General features: G+C 39.1%; 2 protein-coding genes across 14 annotated transcripts in view; one reads left to right on the plus strand and one right to left on the minus strand.

The window, feature by feature from the left end:
• The window catches only part of GIN1 (gypsy retrotransposon integrase 1), a 45,966-nt gene extending 34,463 nt beyond the window's left edge, over positions 1-11,503 (minus strand). For both annotated transcript variants that reach the window (XM_020973996.2, XM_020973995.2), the window contains exon 1: positions 11,112-11,503. In XM_020973996.2, coding sequence (XP_020829655.1) covers positions 11,112-11,503 — 392 coding nt within the window. The remainder of the gene's footprint in view (positions 1-11,111) is intronic.
• PPIP5K2 (diphosphoinositol pentakisphosphate kinase 2) overlaps positions 11,280-23,096 on the plus strand; it is a 93,084-nt gene continuing 81,267 nt past the window's right edge. For 11 of the 12 annotated variants that reach the window (XM_078153069.1, XM_078153071.1, XM_078153072.1 and 8 more), the window contains exon 1: positions 11,512-11,602. The gene's annotated coding sequence lies outside the window, so the exon portion shown is untranslated. Of the gene's footprint in view, positions 11,301-11,511; positions 11,603-23,096 lie in introns of those variants that run through there. The other variant, XM_078153070.1, reaches the window with a different exon arrangement.

A 23,096-nucleotide genomic window follows, 5' to 3' on the forward strand; every position in this document is an offset into this window, starting at 1 on the left:
CTGTTTACCTTTTTATGCTTCTCTTGAGTCTTGCATTTGAAAACTGAATTTCTGTTTAGCTCTGGTCTTTTCATAAGGAATGTTTGATCCCATGTCCACTTTTCCCCCCTAAAAGATTAAGCTCAGTTTTGCTGAGTAGTTGATTCTTAGTTATAATCCAAGCTCCTTTGCCCTCTGGAATATCACATTACAAGCCCTCCAATCTTGTAATGTAGAAGCTGGTAAATTCTGTGTAGCCCTGACTGTGACTCCAATATGTGCACGGTTTCTCTCTGGCTGCTACCAGCATTTTTTCCTTGACCTGAGAGTTCTCGCATTTGGCTATTATATTCCTGGGAGTTTTCAATTTGGGATCTCTTTCAGAAGATGATTGGTAGATTTTTTCAATGACTAATTTACCCTCTGGCTTCTACAATATCAGGGCTACTTTCCTTCATAATTTCTTAAAAGATGCTATCCAAGCTCTTTTTTTGATTATGGCTTTCAGGTACTCCAATAATTCCTAAATTCTCTCTCCTGGATCTATTTTCCAGGTGAGTTGGTTTTCTCATGAGGTATTTTACATTTTTGTCTATTTTTTCATTCTTTTGATTTTGTTTGATTGATTATTAATGTTTCATAGAGTCATATGATTCCACTTCCTCAATTATAATTTTTAAGGAATTATTTTCTTTAGTTAGCTTTTGTACCTCTTTTTCCATTTGATCAATTCTGATTTTTAAGGAGTTATTTTCTTCAGTGGTTTTTTGTACCTCCTTTCCACTGGCCAATTCTACTTTTTAAGAAATTTTCTTCTTCAAAATTTTTTGTGCTTCCTTTCCAAGCTGTTGCCTCTTTCTTTTCATGATTCTCCTGCATAACTCATTTCTTTTCCTGATTTTTCTTCTACCTCTTTTATTTTCTAAAATCCCTTATAAGCTCTTCCAGGAGGACTTTTTGGGCCTCAAATCAATTCATATTTCTCCTTGAGGCTTCTCATGTAGGTATTTCAACACTGTTGTCCTCTTCTGAGTCTATGTTTTGATCTTCCCTGTCTCTATAGTAATACTCTATAATCAGGGCTTTTTTGTTGCTGTTTTTGCTAATTTTCCAGCCTATTTCATGACTTTAAAATTGAGCTCTGCTTGTGGGGTAGAGGGGGCACTATCCCAAGCTTCTTGTGCCAGGGTCTACAGGGGCTAGGTCACAGGCTTTCTGTGCTAGGGCTTCCAGGCCTAACCACTTGCTTGCTGTGTTGGAGTTGGAAGCCTCACAGTTGGCCCACTGTGTTGCCAGCCTGCTGATGGGGACTGTAGGCCCTCGGGGTTGCTGATTTGTGCTGGGGCTAGGGGCCTCTTGCTGGGCTGTACTCCTCTTTTACCTAAGTGAGACAGACCTCTCCTATAGTCCTTCAAGTTATCTTGGGCTGGAAAATTGTTTCACTCCATCCTTCTGTGGGTTCTGTAGCTCCTGAAAATCATTTTGAGGTGTGATTTAAAGCCGTTTTGAAGGAGACTGGGGAGAGGTCAGCCAATGTCCTGCCTTTTCTCCCCTATCTTGGCTCCACCTCACTACAACTGTTTTAATGCATCCCAAGACCACACTGGCTGCCACATCATAATGCTGACTCATATATAAGCTTACAATCCACTAAGACTCCTAGATCTTTTTCAGAACAATTGTCTATCAGTGTCTCCCCCAGCTCACATTATGTAGTTTATTTTTTTTTGTATTCAAGTATGAAACTTTACATGTATTCCTACTGAACTTCACATCATTAGATTCAGTCCAATATTCTAGCCTGTCAAGATTCAAAAGAATCCTGAAGGATCTTGATGGGTAAAACATTGGGTTGTATCTAATAATTTGTTTATCCGAAGTGTCTAGCAGTTTATGGCATATGGCAGTCACCTTAGTAACTTGTTAATTAATAACTATATAAATTGTTACTGTTCTGTGAAGGATGCTATCAGTTGCCTTGGAAAAAAGACCAAATTTCTTCCCCAAATAGGTATCGTCTAGTAGAGCATAATCTTCACAAGCAACCTAATCCTATCACAATCTAAAAAGAAGCATTAAGTAGGACCATTATTCCAAATAATGAGATGCTTGTTGATAGGTAATTATAATTATAAAAACAAAGGGAAAACTCATAGCAATTAAAAGCCACTACCCCAGACTTTAGGATAAAAGTGTAGCATAAAATTTAGCATGCCCAGTAGGATTTCTCAGATAAATAAGAAATAAGTGGGAGAGTAAGTAAATTGATTTTGCTTTTAACCAACCAACCAACTGATCAATGAACATTTAACAAGTGCTTGCTATGTGTCAGGCACTGGGACAGACAGTAAGACATCTCTTGTATACGTCCCTTTCCCCTCACACAGACACCACCTTAATTGAGGCCCTCATCACCTCTTTCCTGGACTATTGTAACAGTCTCTTACTGGGCTCCATCTTGCATGTCTATTCAGCTACCAAAGTAATTTTCCTTTATCAAATATATGTCATCTCCTCAGCATTTAAATTTCTTTGTAATCTTGCCCCTTCCTACATTTCTAGTGTTCATACACTTTACTCTCTTTACATACTCTACAATCAGAGAATATCTGTGCATCTACTAAGCCTATTTGTTGTTCTCTGCATCTCTATCATCCTTCTCTGTGCCTTTACAATGGCTGTCCTCCATGCTTACGAGTGCTCTACCTCTTCGCCTCTACCTCTTAATTTCCTTGGTTTCCTTCAAGAGTTAGCTTAAATCCCACTTTCTGTAAGAAGCCTTTTAGGGATTTCCCAGATGCTAGCGCCTTCCTCTCAGATAACCTTCCATTTACTCTATAAAATGAGCTGGAGATGGATCGAGGACATCCACTGTAATCTGAGGCATCGCTAATTGTCTTGACTGTTGTCTTGTCACTGAACTTCAATGACTCTGGAGGAGTGAGTGAGGCTTATGATTTTGTGTAACTGCCTTACTTAAGTCCAATTCATGCTCCAGTCAAGACATCCCCCTATGATGTAATTTTGTCTCTTTGAAAATGAGGGACAAAATAACAGCATTTTGAGAAGCCATTTTTTTGTCACTCATAAGTATATAAAAAATTCAGCCTCACATAGTTCCTTCCAACTGAATACTCTTGATGTTTCTCATGACACCAATGTTTCCCTTTCAGTACGTCTATTCAAATGTCGGTCTTTTTATCCAGAATACTGAGAAATCCTCTATTTCATTAAGGATTCATTCTTTCCCATGCTGTTATACTTATTTTGGATACATAGGTTATTCTTGCTTTTAAGCTTCTTTCACTTTTGGTAAGTTCTCCTCTTCTTTGCAGTGGCACCTGCCAAGTTCCTATAAGATCCTAATCGTGGCTTCTTGATATTTCAGCTCTCAATAGGGTTCCTGTGTGTTAGACTGTGATGCTTTTTATATACCTTCTCCCACTCAGGGCTTCCATAAAATTCTGGCTGTCTCTTGTGGTAAAGTTTATAGGGAATTCTTTTTGCTTTTCTTCATCTGGTACAGTTTTAGGACATTGTGAAGTTGTTGGTGAAGGATCTGGGTTCTTTGAATCTAAACACAGTGCTTTATTCCCACCAGCCTCAATGTCTTTAATTTTTAAGTTTTTTTTTAATTGTTACAAACTTGGCAAACATCCAAATAATCATTTCTAAATACAAAGGACAGAAAAAGAGAATTTTTGAAACAATGAATCTACACTAAATACTGCTTATTTTTTAAAGTATACAACTTTAACATTGTAGTTTCCATCCATCTTGTTAGTCTGTCTTTCTGAACTTGTTCTAAAAATATGGAATGCTTCATGACAAATAAAAACAAAATATTATTGACATAATTTGCTTTTATATCATCTACATTTCTCACTGAATCCTCTCCTCTATCCCCTCCAAGAGAGCCATCTTTTAAGAGGAAGAAAAGGAGGAAGAAAAGAAAGTTCTGCACAACTAACAATATACAAAAATGGCTTATTTATATGCAGCAATCCACATTCATGATATACTCCCCACCCTACCCACCCTCCCAAAATACACACTTCTGCAGAGAAGCAACTTCTCATATATCTTCTAGGGCCAAACTTGGTTATAATTCTTTGGCATTGAATTCTGATTGTCTTCTTGGCATTCTTTTCACTTACATCGCTGCAGTTACTGTGTCTATTGTTTTTCTGGTTCAGCTAACTTCACTTTGCCTTAGGTCCCAACTCTTTCCATTGGTTTCCACATTCATTAGGCTCGTTATATCTTACAGCAGAGTATTATTCAATTACTTTCATATACCACAATCATTTCTGGCCATTCCCCAATCAATGGACATCTACTTTTGTTTCCAATTTTCCAAAATTTCTACAATAAATATTTTCATGCATGTGAGGCCTTTCTTTTTGTTATTCACCCCCTTTGTTCATTTTTTTTAAGGCAAAAATGTGATGACTGAAACAATCTTCCCAAATACTAGATTATGTAAGTAAAAGGGAAAAATAAAAATTGTCAAACATCTTAGAAGATAAGCTGTTGTGTCTAAACCTGTTCCCAGTTATAAAATATCCCAGGAGAATGTAAGAGCAGAATTGTTTTTTTTTTGTCTTTGTTTCCTGATATCTAGCAGAATGTCTGATTCAAAGTAAGTAATTAATAAATGCATAGTGAACTGAAAATACTTTGGAAGGAAATAATCACATACTTTTCAACTATGCTAGTTATCTGTAATATTGTTGGATGCAGAAAAAAGATCTGCTAATATATTTTAGTATTTGGTAACATTTAGTACTAAATAATATTTAGTACTTCAAGAATGTAATTTCAATGGTGACAACTATTAAATAAACATGTATTAAGTGCCTACTATGTGCCTTAGTACAGGTACTGTACTAAGTGCACAAATACATATAATACAATCCTGGTATCATTTATTGGATGGTATTCTAAAAAAAACATCACCTACAAGTCAACCTTTTGATGAGCACAGGAGTATCACCACATTAACATATACCTTAAAAAAAAACCTACAATATTTTTGCCACTAGTATTAGCGAAGTAGGCAATTCAAAAAACTTTTGCTATTGCTATTTCAAAGTTCTCTAAAGTGGCAGGTTTTGTGCCACAAAAATTTGAGAACTGCTACAGAAGACAAATCTTACTTTAAGAGAAAGAGATGATATTGTACTGACACCGAGGGAAAACAAATCATCTGTTACAGCTCGTTTGAAGGCACTGGCCAACATTTTTGGCAGCCCTCCTCCTTGGGATGTAGTGCTTGGTCATGCTATCCACTTAATAATTGTTGAATTGAATAAACTTTTAAGGCTAAACTGTATTATGTTGGCCCCCCCCCAAAAAAAAGTCAGGTGTCACATAACATAAGAAACCACAGAATTTAGGGCAAGGAAGGACTTGAGAAATTAGTACAACCTCTTCCCCATCTTCCTTGCTCCCATTATGTAAATTAGGAAATTAAGGCCCAGATTCCTACCTTTTCACTGAAATCAACAAAACAGATAAAGTATAATATTCCATCAAACAAGGTAAAATGTTCCTTTCTAATGCAGAATTTTAAAAATCTGAATGAATCCAGGTGTCATACTGATAACCTGTGATTTTTACTATAACATTATTTTCAAAAGCATTTTTTTTTCTAAATAAGTATCTTAAGGTAATTATAACAAATGGAGTCCTTGTTGCTCCATCATTTCAGTCTTGTCCGACTCTTCGTCACCCCTTTTTGGGGGGGTTTCTTAGCAGAGATACTGGAGTGTGGTTTGCCTTTTCCTTCCCCAGATCATTTTACAGATGAGGAAACTGAGGCAAACAGGGTTAGGTGACTTGTCCAGGGTCACACTTCTAATAAGTGTCTGATGCCAGATTTGAACTCAGGGAGGTGACTCTTCCTGACTCCATGCCTGACATTCTATGCACTATGCCACCTAGCTGATCCAAATAAACAGAGTACTGAAATATAAAAATGGAAAATATATTTCACTCTGAGATCATAATTTATAGAGCTTCAAAGAAAACAATTAATTCCTACTATGAAAACCTAATATTGGAGGTATTATAAAGCTACTCAGCTTCCCCATCATCTTGATTAAACTTTTCATTCACCTCTAAAAAGAGATGCATTTCCTTTCAGTTGTGTTGGTTCTAAAACTCTTTGTGCATCTCCTCAGATTGAGTCAAAATATCAGCCTATAATTAAATAAGCCATCATCAAAAAAGTGTCCAGAATAACAGAATGTTACAGATGGAAAGGACATTAGAAATCATCTTAACCCAAATCTCTTCCTTCCTTCCATCTCACTGTCTTCTACAGATGAATAAACTTGAGGCCAGAAAGGTAAAAGGCAAGGACTATCTTTTACCTCTTTTTTTATTCCCAGCATAGCGTCTGGTACCCAATAGGTACTTGATAAATGTTTACTGAATTGAATTCAACCAAGAGTTGGAATTCTAACAGATCTTGTGACCCAAGTACCTATATTTAGACATCCCCAGACCATGCTTTACACCCCCAACATGACATCCCCGGAAACCAGAGACTACCTGGGTAGCTTACCATCTGCCTCGCCACAACCCTCTCCTTCCCACCTGGAAAGGTGACTCTTTAGACCAAACCTCGTTAAACCATCTAATCTTCCTTCCTCTGCCCACCCATTCCCACAACCAAATTTATCTACTCAATTTAAAAATTTCATTCTAGGGCTGAGCTATTCTGATTTTGTTCAGTTGTTTTTCAGTTGTGTCCACTCTTTCATTACCCAATTTGAGGTTTTCTTCGCAAAGATACTGGGGTGGTTTGTCATTTCTTTCTCTGGCTCATTTTACAGATTAGGAAATTGAGGCAAACAGGGTTAAGTGACGTCCAGGGTCACACAGTTAATAAGTGTCTGAGGCTGGATTTGAACTCAGGTCTTTCTAACTATAGGTCTAGTCATCTAGCTGCCCACAATCCTGAGCAGTGGGTGTGAATGCAAACTCATATAACGCATTCATACCAAGTTGTCCTCTTCATATCACACTCAACCTAGTCATCTACACAGTACACATAACCTTCATCCTACAGCTTTCAATCTCTTGGCCTGGGAGAAGGAATCACAGCAGTGTTAGCAATCTGTGAAAAATTATTTTTCTTAGTAATCATTACCTTAGAAACTCAGAGCTTCCCCATCCCCCCTTTCTTTCAAAATTTAGTCCCTCTTCAGAAGGACATTAAGATGTAATCTAGCCCTGGAGTCAGGAGGATTTGAATTCAAATCCAGCCTCAGACCCTGGGCAAGTCACTAACCCCAATCGCCACACCAAAACAAACAAACAAAACAATACACCGGTAATCTAAATGGGTCTATTACTGCTCATTATGTTGGCAAGACAGGTCTCGGAAAATACTGATTCTTCCCTATTGTCAAGACAGGTGATATGAAAATTGATGTCTCTTCAACCAGGACTGAGTGACCTGGGACACATACTCAAAGACCCTTATTTTAATATAGCCCACCTCCCAGAGTGTTTTGGCAATCAGAGTTGACTGGCATCCCTTGGGAACACCTACTCTTTGAAGGGCATATAATCCATACCTCCAAAAATCCAATTCGAGCCAGTTCTGAACTGGCCCCCCTTAGGAGGGCCCAGTTTTGGGCCCCCCCGTTTTGCACACCCATGCAATGCACGTCAAGCCACCTTGACACACACACCCTGATTTCGCTTGTCTCTTTCTCAGAGGACACTGTTTCAAACTAGAGTTTGTGGGATTCTTGGGGTTCACACTACTGAAAAGGGGGTGACAACACACTGTACCTAGAGCTCTACTTAATCCCTCCTACTAGCCAACATAAAGGTGGTTCTGCGGATAGAGCACTGGGTCTGAAATCAGGAAGACCTCAATTCAAATCCAGCCTAAGACACTTACCATCTGTGTGGCCCTGGGCAAGTCACTTAACTTCTGTCAGTCTTCATCCACTGGAGAAGGAAATAACAAACTACTCCAGTATCTTTGCCAAGAAAACCCCATGGACAGAATTGGCATGCTATGGTCCACAGTGTTACAAAGAGTCAGGGAACATTAAAATGCAAGCTCCTTAAGAGTTGTGAGTAGAGACAATATCTTAACCCTCTATCCCACTCCCTTCCCCCAGTCAGGTAGCCTAGTTTTTTCTTAAAAGCTATTGGGGCATTCCTCATGACTTGGTTGGTTGAAGGGACTGAGGACTCAGACTGTGATGTGACTCTCTCATACCTGTTTAGAAAGCAACCAGTAGATTGGAAGAAGAGGGTTTCAAATGTTTAATCTGTAAATCACAATGAGAGGTCAGCTAAATCAATTAAGGTTTCTCAATGCCAAAATTTATTGATTGCCATTAATAACTATAATGAAGGCAAAAAAATTCAAAATAAGTAAGAACGGAAAGGGAAGGGAAGGGGAATAAGCATTAATACAGTACCTACTATGTGCCAGAAGCTTACTAAGCACTCTGGATAAACTGCATCCCAATCAATGAAATTACTTATTCCTCTCTTGCTCACTAAAAATACAAGCCCACTTATTAACAGAAATGCAGAGATACACACACTGTAGATTAACAAGGATGGCAACAGTGTTTCTGAGTTACCTAGGCCTTCTAGGTCTACATTAACAATCTTAATATTCATCTGGCACATAATCCTTAGGCAAAAATACAAAGGATCAGTGATTTCATCAGCACCCCTTCCACCAACTGAGGAGAACAAATCATCCAAGAATTAGTAAAATCCTAAGGAGTTAACTGTCTGAGGCACAGAGGTTAAGTGACAGACAATAAATGACAGTATTGTATTTGAATCCACATCTTCTAAGATTCCAAGGCTACCATTCCATTGACTAAGTTACAATTGACTATCTCTATATAATCTTTACTAAAACACTATGACTTTTATGTTTGAAAAAAAGTAGGCAAAGAGAAAGGTAGTATATATATCTCTAACAGCACACATTATACAACATCAACAAATATTTGAGTACCTATTGCTCAATTCTACTGCTAAATTTAATTTTGAAGTTAAAGTGTGCACTGTGCTCCTTTGAATACTAAATATCAATTGAAACAGTCCTGTTTGTATGCCAGTGTTAAAAGACATATAAAGTTTTTTTTTAATTTCATAGGTTATTAGTTTTGTTTCAAATACACCCTTACAGAGATTTTCTATTGCCCTAGTCCCAAAAAGCATAATTCTGCAAAATGTTTTTTTCCCTAGTCACATCCCACCCTTCAGGACAGAAGACAGTATTTCTTTTTCTTCTCATTTCTATCCTTTATTATAATTTTACATTAATACTGACCTTTACTCTGAGCAGTCAATGGGCTGACTGTTGTACACAGATATTTAATTTGGAAATGACTGTTTTGGTAATTAGTTATTTCCTGTCTGTTAAGATATAATCAATTTCATTATTTGTGATGTTCAGTTCTCTTTCCTAATCCCTTCTCAAAAAATTAATAATGCATAAGTATGTGTCAGAAGAGAGTATTTAAATCATCTCTTTTGACGGCAGTAGTGTAATTTAAGATCAGCAGTGACAATTCACATGAATTATACTTCATGATTGTGAGACTCTAAGATGGGGGAAAATTTTTCTGCAGAATGCAAGTGGTGCCTTCTGGGAAGCCTGTTCTGGTTCACTTCCTCCACTACAAACACACGGGAATAGTGGGCAATTTACTTGATGTAAATAATCATTTTTTCACACATTCCCACACCCAAAGTCTCTGCATATTTATGTACATATACTAACAATACTTCCTCAGACAAGCTTTCCCAGACCTTTCCAGTTAAAACTCACTCCTTAATTATTACCAAGTTCTTATCTAACTTTGTATATGAATATAAATTGGGGGGGGGAAGGAAAGGGGGAAGAAAGAGGGAAAGAGAAAGACAGAAAGAGAGAGAGAGAGAGAGAGAGAGAAGAGAGAGAGAGAGAGAGAGAGAGAGAGAGAAGAGAGAGAGTGTTAGTTTTGAGTTTTTGTGTTTGCATTCCCATAGTACAAAGTCAGGCAGGGAGTAGTCCAGGGTTGGGGGATTTGTTCTGTAAAACTTGGGACTCATTCAAAAGCCTGCACCCAAGGACTTAGAAGGCCACATAGGGCTCCAAGGTCGCAGGTTCCCCACTCCTGGAGCAGTGCTTTGATAACGGATGAGGACCTTGCCTTCTCTCTCAATAATCAGTATGTCTGTAATATCGTTTGCTATGGGGATTTCACATTATCAAAACTTACCTAAGTTATTATTCATAAAAGACCGATTTCTATTCTGAAAGTTATCTTGCTTTTTGATCCAGAAATATCCACTTATAAAAAAAAACCTATTCAATTTAATCTAATTACTTGGATTATTTTTTTAATCAAAAAATTATTTCAAAACAATTAACATTGCTTTTTTCCCTCCCCCCCAATCTCAGTCATCCTTTACAGAGCCTGAACACCTTTGGATTTTAGATGCTAACACTTAGGGGAATAAAGGAAAGGTCAATGGACTTTAAATAGCCTGCATAAATCGATCAAGGTCATTAATCCTTAGGAGCCACAGCAGCAGAGCTTCCCAGATACAATGCTGCTGCACTCACTTTGTAGTCTGGCTGACCAAGGGGCACTACGTTACCCAGAATGCCTCTCTCCCTCCTCTCCTCCTCTTCCTTTTCTCTCTCTGCCCCGCCCACCTCCAGCACTGGGTGAAGAAAAATTGACTTAACACTTACGTATATGTCGCCAACCACAACTAGGCCCTTTGGGCTGGGGAAATTTCGATAACAAACTTTTTAAGCCCAACCTCGCCCCCGCGGGCACTCATTGCACCCCCGACCCCTCCAACTGCAAGACGCTCATCTGCAAATACTGGTTCGACCTCGAACTACAACTGGAGCTTGGCCTCGGGCCGCTCACTTCGCTCTCCAGAGGAGAGCTTCTCCATCTATAAAACGAGCACAGCATCTGAGGTCCCTTTCTTTTAAGCCTTTTGAACAGAATGCACAGAAAAGACCCCTTTCACATGCCCTCTGCTAGCAGCAGCGGTGGGATGCTCGCCGCCACTGCCAAACTAACGTCGCTGCACACCAACCAAATCCGCAGGAGGTGCAATGTACAACCCACCTGACGCAGAAGAGAGGGAACGATTGCTTGCCGGAGGGGGGCGCTTCAACTGGAAGGAAAAAAAAAAATAACCCAAACCCGCCGTTAACTCTCCCCGCCGGTCCGAGACTTATCTGGCGCTGCCGAAAGTGAGGACTCCCGGAGTCTTTAAGAGGGTGGTGCTCTACGCCGCGATGAGGGGGAGCAACGGTTAGTGTGGGTCTCTGGGAGGAGGGAGGGGCTTCTGCAGGAAGTAGTCCCGCCCGGCGCAATTTCCATGTAAGACTAGCGGCCCGGGCGGGGGCGGGAAAGAGCGGGACCAGCGAAGGGGGAAGTGGGTGGCAGCCGCTGCTCCCATGGGCGTCGAGGCTTGCTAGAGCCTGGCGGGAGGCAGCACCCGGGGACACGCGCATCCGCCGCAGGGCCGGGGAGCGGGGACAGGGGCCAGCCACCTGGATGGGACCGGCCGCCGCCAACTCTCGCCCGTGGGACGACGGTAGCCCGCTGGGCAGGTGAGGGGGCCCGGGATGGGGCCGGCGACGGGGGCGGGGGCCGCCGGCCATTCCTTCCTCCGGCTCCGGACCCGGGTGAGCCTGCTGTGGGTGCCGGTGACCTCCGAGCCCTCCCCTTCTCCCCTTTCTCCTTCCTTCTCGAAGCCGCGCTTTGTCTCCCTTGCGCCTGACGGATCTGCAGACTCAGATCAGCTGGAGCGAAGAAGCCCCGGAGACTAGGAGGAAACTACGCGGGGGTGGGGGTGGGGCGGCGTGGCCTCCGGGGCCCCCTCCCCCACCTCGGGACCCTGCGGGGGTCTGCTGTGGAGGGGCGGGAAAGGGTCCGGAGGCTGGACGTTGGTCCTGCACCTGCGGCCGCGGGCGGGCGGGACCAGGTGCTTCCCCGGCGGCTCCTCTGCGCCTCCTGGGGCTGGTGACTTGGGGAGGTTCTGTAGGTAATGGCCGCCTTGTTCTGAAATGGTTAGCGATCCCTGGCCCTAGCTTTTGTAGGGTGGGGAGGGGAGGGGAAGCCCATTTCTCTAATCTTAGTCCTGGGGTTCCTCAGCCTCCCTCCCCACTCCTCCTGCGAAGAGCTATTGAAAGAGAAGGGGAGCACGTCTCTAAGGTCCCTTCGTCGCCTGCTCAGAAGACGACCCAGGTGGAACGGGGGAACCTCGGGGAAGTTGCTTCGCTTGGCCGCCGTTGTGTGCTGCGGCTCTGTGAGCCAGCTGCGGAGCCACGTCTAGGAAGAGGGATTGAATCTGAAGAAATGGATGAGCCTCCCAAGGGAAGATAGAGGAAAGAATGCCCAAGGGACAGCTAAGGCGAAAAATGAAAGAAGTTCATCAAGGAATAAGTGTGAATTAAGCGACCAGATGAAACTTTTTGGAGTGACTGCGAAGAAACTCCAACTCAACAAACATTTTTATGTATATTACAGTTATTAATATCAACTGCTTTATGCTGCAGAGTACTTTTTTCCCCCTTTTTCACTTTGGATGGCCCCTCAAAATTTATACTGTACATCTCTGACATCTGTTCTTTGTTTATACTTGCCACCACCCTAATCTAGGACCTATCTCTAACATCCGTTGCCTGAACTTAACCACCTTTCATAGCAGTGTTTTTATGGGAAAATTCATTCAGAGTTTTAACCTGGTGTAGTAGGAACATAACTGCCCTTTTCCTTGGCTTGGGGAATCTCTGGTACTAATTATAATCTAATTAGAATTAGATGATAATCCTAGCCCCACATCATTGATGTGGTGGTAGTAGTATCAGAGAGTACATTTTGTATTTTCTAGGACAGGACAGATTCTGTCCTATTGTACCTATAAAGGAAATAATAAGCCTTTGTTATTACATATCTTAATTTTAGTTTAGAGAGTATGGTCGCTGAATCCTTAAAGGACAGCTTTTTTTTCTGTGGGGAGAAAGAGGATTCTTAACTTAGCACAGTGCATTCATATGGTGGGTAATTAAATGGTTATGGAATGAGTGACAATCCAGAAGACCAGGACTCCCGAAGGTTTTAAGTATGGAGCATTTTGGGTAGTATCATAGACCATATGGGACCTTAGAGGCCATTTTAGTTTAATCTCTTTACAGATGAGAAACTAAGAGACTCAAAGAGATTAAGCGCAAGGCGACATAGGTAATAACTAGCAGAGTTGATTTCAAACCCAGATCTTCTGACTCCAACCAAATCTAGTGTTCTTTCTGTGGTACTATGCTGCTTTGTCCGAGAGCAGAGGATAGGTTTAAAGAAGTTGAGAGCAGCTGCAAGTTCTAAACGATTGGTTGGAGAGTGCCGTTCATCATCAGTACATCATCTGCATTATTGATTTAGAGTGGAAAGGACCACAGAGGTCATTATCCAACCCTTCCCCGTTATTTTACAGAGAGATTAAGTGACATCACCCAAGGTCATATAGGTAGTAACAACTTGTGTTTGTACCCAAGTTCTTTGACTCTGTATCTAGTTCTCTTTCTACTTTATGCCATACTGCTTCCAAATAGGCCAAACAGCAGATTTAACTCTGTATCTAGTTCTCTTTCTACTTTATGCCATACTGCTTCCAAATAGGCCAAACAGCAGATTTAACATAGCTCCTTCTAGCTCCCCTTCATTCTTCTGTGACCACTAGATTGAAGATCATTATAATAATGACCTACCTTCCTTTTTGTATTGACTAATTATAGTTAGTTTAGCTTATATATATGGACTTCACCTTACCCTTCTATTATGCCCTCTTAAACTCTTATTGGTTATCAAAATCCTCTTCTTATTAAACCTCTTTCCCACTCCTATCTTTTTGCAAACATGCCCTCCTCTAGATGATACTGTATCCCAGTAATGTTATGGACAGTGAGCAGTTTTTCCTTTTAAATACATGGTAGGCTGGGTGTAGTGGCACATAACCTGAGTCCTTGATGCTGGAAATGATGGAGCTGGTTTATTACTTAGGTTCAGGAAATCTGAACTGCAGTAAGGCTGAAACCAGTTGGGTGTCCTCACTAAGTCCAGCAGTAGTATGCTGAGCTTCTGGCTGCCTAAGCAGGAGCAGAAGCTAAGTAAACTAAAGCTTCTATGCTAATCAGTATTGAAATTGATTTGACAGATGCCTCCCTGCACCTTCAGCCTGAAAAAATGAGGAGACCCAGTCTCCATCATTCCCCTCCCCACCAAAAAAAATGGCATTTAAGTTTTTTGGTGCTAAAATCCCTATAATGACCTTTGAGGTGCCTTCTAGCTATAAATCTATGCTCTATGCTCTGCTAAATTATTTCTATTAGATCCCCCCATCTACCAGTCTTAAAACCTTATCAAAAAGGAAATTAATTCATTTGGCATGGAGTATTTTCATATCAGTTTTTCTTGAAATGAAGTAATGGCTCAACAATTCATATTAGTAAACAATGATGTGGCTACAAAATTTACCTGGAGGAGAAAAGAATTATTGCTGCCTTAAAATGTGTACCATGTTCTTTGTAAATGGGCCTCAGTTTCATCTGTAAAATGTGGAGATTAGACTAATTGATCTCTAAATGGGCCTTTCCAGTTGTAAATATTTGAATTTTATCTGTATTGTAACTTTGGACTGAAGGTCCATGCTATCTGCATTATGACATGATTTTAAATGGGCTCTTATTGCAGCAAGACATCCTTTTACATCTCCCTAATTGACTGAATGTCCCACTCAACCCAGCAGCAAACCCTCTCTACAAACACAAATGATTCCATGCCATCCCAGCCTCTCCAGCAGATTGCGCCCTCGTCCCTACTGTCTCACTTGCCTTCAGTGTCTCCTTGTCTACTGACTGTTTAAAAATATGCCAATGTCTACCTCATTCTCAACCCTGTTTGATCTATCCATCCTTACTAGCTATCATCACATATCTCCTCATGGCTAAGCTTGATTTTAGCTGTCCAGAATTGATGCCTCTGCTTTCACTCTCTTCTGAGCTTTCTACAAAATGGCTTCCAACCTTATTATTTAACCAAAACTGCTCTCACCAAAGTTACTAACAGTGTCTTAATTGCATTGCCTGTTTTGTCAAGGGTAGTACCAGATCCTCAAAGTGACCCAGGTTTACAACCTATTCTCATCAGTTGGACTATTTCAGTAGCCTGCTGATTGTTCTCCTAAGCCTCAAGTCTTTCCCCACTCCAGTCCCTTCTATGTATGTAATGTAGATATAGATAAAGGATACATAGATATACAGAGATAGAATAGATAATAGGTGATAGAGAGATACTGGATATATAGGCATGTATATATCCTGTATCTCTGTACTTCCTGTATCTGTTTCTTGTTTATCCATTGTCGTTTTCATGTTGTCACCCCTATTAGACTTGTGAGCTTGATATGTCCAGTGCTTATTATAGTATCTCGAACATAGTAGGTACTAAATGAGTGCTTGTTGACTTACTTAGGAAGTCATTTAACTTCCTGAACTTCAGTGTTTTCATCTTTAGACTGAAGATAAGGAAACGTAAAATTTACTACTAACCTTATGGGGTTGTTGTGAAGATCAAATTATATAATGCTTGGTAATTATATTACGTACTGTTATATTATGTACCATATATTATGCTATATAATATGTACTGTAATTGGAAAAGGTTAATGCAAAATTCAAAAAAATAGGCACAGTAATGATTTCATTCCTTTTTTTTTTTTGGCTAGGCAATGGGGTTAAGTGGACTTGCCCAGGGTCACACAGCTAGCTATTAAGTGTTATGTGTCAGGCTGGATTTGAACTCAGGTCCTCCTGAATTCAGGGCTGGTGCTCTATCCACTGCGCCACCTAGCTGCCCCCACAGTAATGATTTTAGAACAAAAAGTGTGCAACACTAAAATGAGAGGGGTTGGACTAGGTCAGAGGTCCCCAAAGTGGGTAATACTGCCCCCTGGAGGGCTCTGGGATGATCCAGGGGGGTGGTAGTAGCCTTGGGTGCAACTGGGGAATGTTGAATAAAAATAAGGGGGCTGTGGAAGCATAAGGAAAGAAGAGAAGAAAATTTTGAAAAACCTTTCATACGTGTTTCATCTAGTTAAAGTCATAGTGATTATGTTATTTTCCAAATAAATACCCAAAATTCAGGTTATGACTGATCAGTGGTCAAGTCCAGACAAGTCTTAACAAGCAAACATATAGTCCATCATGGATTGGCAGGAATATGTGCCTGTAATGATTTGTTTACAATACAACATGATACGGTTATATGACAAAATATTGTGTTATCAGAATTTCAATGTAGGAAATAACCCACAAGTTTACAATAAATTGTTAAATTTAAGATGTGTCATTTTTAAAAGTTTTCATTTTTTTGAAATGATGCAATTCTTTTTTTTAAACCATCAAAGGGTTAAAGATTTCAAGGGGGCCACTGAGTAATTTTTTTTTTAAAGGAGTTTGGGAACCTCTAGGACTAGATGATCACTAAGATCCTTTGTAGCACTTAAAATCCTTTAGATCTTAAGTAAAACTACTTCCCTTTTATTTCTTATTTGATGCTACCTTTAGGGAAGCCAAACTGCCTTACTCCTTCCGCTGGAGTTTTAGTTCTAGTGATATCAATAAGTGATCAAAGGAGAGCAGTGTGGGATGTGCTAAAGCCATCAAGCCTAGGGTACAAGAAGAGGAGGCAAGAGAAAAGTGTTGGAAGTTTTCCTTTCTCCTTTCTACTGAAAGAATCCTTAAAGTTTAAAATGCTTACATAATAGAGAAGAATATACCATCTAATATACATCAACTGGCCCACCTAAGGAAAGGATAAACATATTCTAAATCTGGCCCACTTTGACCCCAGGCAGATTTTGATTTTTGACAATTGTAGATTGATTTCATTGTTCTGAGACTAGGTTAAGATATGTAGGGGTTCAGTTAATTTGGATATTTTATATTTTTATAGATGACCTGTTTCTTTTGAATTCTCAGTTTTGCATTTAACTGTTTATATTAGATTCTGATGAGATTTTATTCTCTGATTTTACCTTGTTTGGTTTTTTAAAATTTGATTAATTTAGTATTTCTCTTTTTAATAAGGTTGGTTAAGTGTTTATTGATTTTGTTAGTTTCATACCTTTCTGGGTTTCCAATTTATCAACTTCTCAGATTTTAATTTTTCTTCTTTTATGCTATTTTGAGTTTATTGGCTTTCAGATTTTTAAATTGCAATTCAGTTTATTAATCTTCAGTTTTTGTATTTTGTTAAAGTATATTTTTAGAATATAATTTATCCTTTGAGTACTATTTTATCTATGTCCCAGAAACTTTGTCTCTTTGTTGTCATTGTCTTTTTTTTAAAAGGTAGACTAGCCATTTTATTTACTTCTGAGGAATTCAGGAGTCTTGATGGAGGGACAGCTCTTTACATGGGCTTTGGAGGGGTCATGAGGGCAGCACTTGATGATCTGAAGTGAAATGGAGGTATCTAATCCTTTTTCATCTTGTGGACTGGTTCCTCATCATCTTTCTGTAGATTGTGTAGCTCACACAATAATGTCATTTCACATACAGTTTGGGCAGTAAGTACAAGTAGTCAGAGACTTCCTAAAGGTTGAGACTTGTATAGTTTTACACATGATGAATTTCTTGATTGCCTTATCCTTGGGTACTGTTGTTGTATAAGATGGGTTACAAATGGCATGGCTGCAGACTTTTGATGTGCTTGTTCCTTTTGCTTTGGTCGTGTGTGTGAGAAACTGAAAGAGATTTATTAGTCTTCCACATAGTTATTGTTTCTGTGACTTGTTTAAGCAATGAATATCCATTTAGGTCTTTGTCTTTATTTGGACTCCTTGAAGTGATTATTGTTATTATTTTCTGTAAATGATATACTTAGTATTTCTGGTTTTTTACGTGTATTTAAAATTTCTCTGCACTTTAATACATGGCATATTTTTGTTGAAGTGCCATAACTGAGAAATAACTATATTCATTAATGGCTCTAGTCAAAAGAGGCCATAGGACTTCCATCCAAGATGGCAGCCTGAATGGAAAGCAGATTGCTTAGATCTCACCTGCCTACTCAAACAAAACTCAAGTTTTCATCAGACCAAAAAAAATGATCAAGAAATCCAATAAGAAATATAGTAGGTGACTTCTATCCTAAAACTGAACAAAAAGCTACTATATTCCTTGGCATTTGCAGTTTTGGATCTCTTTCAGAAGGTGATTGGTGGATTCTTTCAGTGACTGTTTTACCCTCAGGTTCTAGGACCTTAGGACAGTTTTCCTTGATGATTTCCTGGAAGATGCTGTCCAGGTTCTTTTTTTTTTCATCATGGTTTTCAGCTAGATAAATAATTTTTAAATTGTCTGTCCTTGATCTATGTTCCAGCTTAGTTGTTTTACCAATAAGATATTTACGTTTTCTTTATTTTTTCATTCTTGTTTCTGTTTGACTGATTCTTGCTCTCTCATAGTCATTAGCTTCCACTTGCACAATTCTAATTTTTAATAAATTGTTTTCTTCTATTAGATTTTATACCTCCTTTTCCATTTGGCCCATTTTACTTTTTAAGGAGTTCTCCTCAGTGAGTTTTTGTGCTTCCTTTTCCATTTGGCCAATTCTGCATTTTAAGGAGTTTTCTTCAGTGTACTTTTTTTTCCAATTGGCCAAATTGTATTTTTTAAGGACTTCTTTTCTGCAGTTAATTTTTGTCCTTCCTTTTCCAAGCTATTGACTGTCTCTTTCATACCTTTCATTTCTTTTCCCAATTTTTCTTCTACCTTTCTTATTTAACTTTTAAAATCCTTCTTGAGCTCTTCTGAGAGGGCTTTTTGGGCTTGAGACCAGTTCATATTCCCCTTTGAGTTTTCAGATGTGGGTATATTGATAATGTTGTCCTTTTCTGAATTTCTACCTTGATACTCTCTGTCCCCATAATAGGAATCTATGGTCATTGTTCATTTCTTTTTGCTCATAGTGTTTGCTTATTTCCAGACTTTTTTAAAAAATTGAGCTTTCTTGCTGGAGAGCAGGGGGCACTGACCCAAACTTCTTGTGCTGGGAACCCGAGGCCTTGTTGCTGGCTTTGTGTACTGGGGCCTCAGGTGCTGGCAGTTGGAGGCTGTAGGGTTCTGGCAGCTTACCTAGTGTTGGGCTGGGAGTCTGGCCCCTAGGGGAATGCCTGCTCACCCATGCCTTGCACAGGGATATTTCTGTGCTAGAGGATGTCTGTCAGGCTGGAGCTTTACCTCTTGGAGTTGTGCTTCCCAGAGTTTTGTTGAGGCACCAGGAAATTTGGCTGCTGGAGAACATGGTGGTTTTCCGAGCTGGTTTCTGCTGGTTCCCCTGCCTGTACAAGGCAGTTGGGGGTCCTGGTGTTGGTGCTTGCCTACTCCACCACCTTGGTTCAGGAGTTCCCCCTGGTATGCTAAAGTGGGGCTTTCTACTGGCTTGCTGGGAAGCCTCCCATTCTGTACTGCTCCCTCTCCCCAAGGGAGAGATGGGCCTTTCCCATTAATCACCCAAGGTTCCTGGGCTACAAGACTGCTGCACCCCATCTTTCTGCTGATTCAACTGTTCCAGGGTTTTTCCCAGGGTGATATTTTCCTGTGCTTTCAGAAGTCAATGAGGGAGGGTGAGAGCAACTTACTTCTTATTCATCACCATCTTGGCTCCAAGAAAGTAATAAGTCTTACCCAAGAAATAGGCCTACTGAAAACTAAAGTAGACTTCATGAGACAGCAAAAAATATTAGGACAAACTCAAATGATTCAAAAAGAAGAAAATGTTATATATCTGATATTAAAAACAATTGAATTAGAAAGCAGATCAAAGCATGATAGTTTTAGAATTATTGGACTCCCTGAAAACTAAGATTTTTTTTAAAAGGCTAAACAAATGAAATGAAAAATGTCCAGATCTTTTAAAAACCAGAGGGCAAAGTAAAGATGCAAAGAATTTACTAACCATTTGCCAAAAGGAACTCCCCAAAGAAAAAAGTCATTGAGACTGTCACAGCAAAAGTCCAGAGCTCTCACATCAAAGAAGATATGCTATAAGCATTCAGAAAGAAGTAATTGAATTACCTGAAGAACTACATTCAGGATCACAAGAGATCCTGTAATTTCTTGGAATGCAGTTTCCAAAAGGTGTACTATCCAGAATAACTTAGCCAGTGAAGATGAATGTGATCCTGAAAGCCCCCTTAAGGGAGAGGGAGGAATGGGCCTGCCTTCCTCTAAATCTGAATCACATAACTTAAAATGCAAAAGGACTAAACTATCCAATAGAACAATTAGGTCAGTGTATATAAGAAAAGCAAAACCCAATCTTTGTTTACAGTGAAGTAAACTCAAAGAATAAAAGTGAGAGGTTGGGAAAAAATTTACTGTGCTTAAGTTGAATGCAAAAAAAGTATGAATTGCAATCATACTCAGACAAACACAAGTAAAAGTTCGTAGTATTAATAAGGAAATAAATACATTATGCAGGAAGGAAGCATAGATCGCAAAGTAACACCCCTATAAAATATCTAAATCACAAAGGAAATACGAACTGAACTGCAAAAAAAAAAAGGTATCACAGTGATAGGAGACTTTAATGTTCTACTTTTGGGGTTCGGTAAATCTAAGATAGACAAAGTGAAAAAATGATGATCTGAACAAACTGTAGGAGAATTTAGAGCTAAAGATTTATGGCATATTCTAAATGGTTTTTTTTTTCCAATCCTGGCCTTAAAAATCAACAGGATTTTCATATAAGACAGAGAAAATTCTATAGAAAACCATAAATCTCCATTTTATAGCATCTTGTTTTTGTTCAATGTACATAATATTCTACACGTTACTTTCAAAACTATCCTGGTTGTGCTTCTTTCTGAACTTGCTTTTGTTCTCTTTCATACATTGAAAAAAGAAAGTTAAAATGGTCCTTCCCCCATCTGCCATTACCTTTACTCTGGGAGTAATTAAGAGAAGGGGAGAAATACACTTTGTAACAAATCAGTATTGTCAAGCTTCTTTGGTGAAAATCTCCATTGTGAAGTTAAGTTTTTTCTTTTCTAATTTGGGTTTTCCATTTCTTCACTAAGAGCTACAAATTATGAGATTTCTTCCTTTTTAGTTTCTTCTCTTCCAGATTTATTTCCTCTTTTGAACTATCTAGAATTTCTTGTTCCAAGGATTTTTGGTATTATTCCGCAAGATTCTTTATTTCATGAGATGCTGGTTCACCATCATTTAGTTTCTAGTATTTGTTCAGAGGCTTGTAATCTCCTTAAGGATTTGGTATTCATTCTTGTTTTATGGTCTTCTGTTAATTTATCTGCTCTTATGCTCTTTTATTGCATGTTCTTCTCATTGAAATCTTTAGTGTTTCACTTTTCTTTGCACAATTATAATATTGGCTATTTCTATCTTTAATCTGCCAGTTTACATAGTGGGAGGTGAAACTTCATGGTTTTCATTGTTATTTCTTTTACTGTTAGTATTTTGGAACATGGTTTCATGAAGTCATTTATAATTTATAGCTTTTCTTTCAAAAATAGTTTGTTGATTTCCTTTGATCACTTATCCAATGAGGAATAACTCTTGATATTATATATATTTGTGTCAATTTTCTATATGTTGTGCAGATTGGGTTTTTATCTGTAATATTTGATTGTAGATCTTTTACTCTACTAAACACCAACCTCAAACCACCCAGAATCCATCCAAGGAAAGTTGGTAGGTGAAAAGTCCCACTACATAGAGAGATGACCCTGTCTTCCTCCTTTGCCCCACCCCTGACTATCCTTGCCAACTGCTTACCTTCTCAGATTCCATAGATGAAATGGGAGCCGTCAATTTTGTTACTTCCTGTGAAATGTCGAACTGTCAGGGCTTACCACCTGCCCTTCCTCTCTATACTGTAGACTCCAAGTCATCTGATGTAATGATGTAACCTTATGACCCCCTAGGCGCTGCCATTGCACTCATAGTACTTCACAGCCTTTCTTTCTGCTCTGAAGTTGAACTTTCTTACATGTTTTCAGTGATTGAATTAGGAGTGCCTTGAAAACAAGGAAGACTGTGTCACTTTTTCTATTTGAATCTCTATCCTTCAAACATAATAGTTAATAAAAGTTTTTTCATTTGTTAATTCTAATTGTATTTTCATTGTTTATATTTTTTGAAAGCCTTTCAACTTTTTGGAGTCAAAATTTATATATTTTATCTTTTATGTCCCTCATTGGATTAAGGATTCTCTCCCAAGCCATAATTGTAAAAGGAACCTGATCTGGTTCTCTTTTAATGTTTTGTTATTGTTGTTTTTTAAATGGGATGACTTTTTCTATTTTGACAAGTATCTTTTTTTGGAATATGCTTTTTTTAAAAATATGCCTTTTTTTAGGCAATTAGGGTTAAGTGACTTGCCCAGGGTCACACAGCCAGTATGTGTCAAGTGTTTAGTCTGAGGTCAAATTTGAACTCAGTTCCTCCTGACTTCAGGGCCAGTGCGCCATCCACTGCGCCACCTAGCCGCCCGTTGACATGTATCTTTTTAAAACAGACTGTGGCAAATGTATAATTTTCACCAAACTGATTTTTAATTTTCCTACTGATTGTTGTAAGACAGGGAGTGCTTCACCAAGTAATGTATGTTCTTGGGTTTATCTAACACTAGGCTACTACTTATATTGTTTCTTTTTGTTCCATTGGTCTCCTTTTCTATTTTTAGTTAGTAAAAAGACTGGCTTTGTGATTTTAGAGACTTGCCTTGTGATTTCATTGGTATAAGAAACTTTCACATAATGAAACATCTTCATTTAATACAATTTGTATGTGCTCTGTAATTTAGGGGTATAAGAAATTGGCCAGGACGCTGAGAGGTTAAGAGAGTTTTTCAGGTTCATAAGCAAGACTTAAACCCAGGTCTTCTGGGTATAAGATCAGCTCTCTGCTTACCATGCTTCCTCTGTTATTTAACCAGTATCATATAGTTTTGGTTACTGTACTTTATAATGAAGTTTGGTAATTCTATGCACTCTTGATCTGCACTTTTTCTCATTATTTA

Source organism: Phascolarctos cinereus, unplaced genomic scaffold (assembly GCF_003287225.1).
Source record: "Phascolarctos cinereus isolate Bilbo 61053 unplaced genomic scaffold, phaCin_HiC Scaffold_4;HRSCAF=312, whole genome shotgun sequence".
Taxonomy (NCBI): Eukaryota; Metazoa; Chordata; class Mammalia; order Diprotodontia; family Phascolarctidae; genus Phascolarctos; species Phascolarctos cinereus.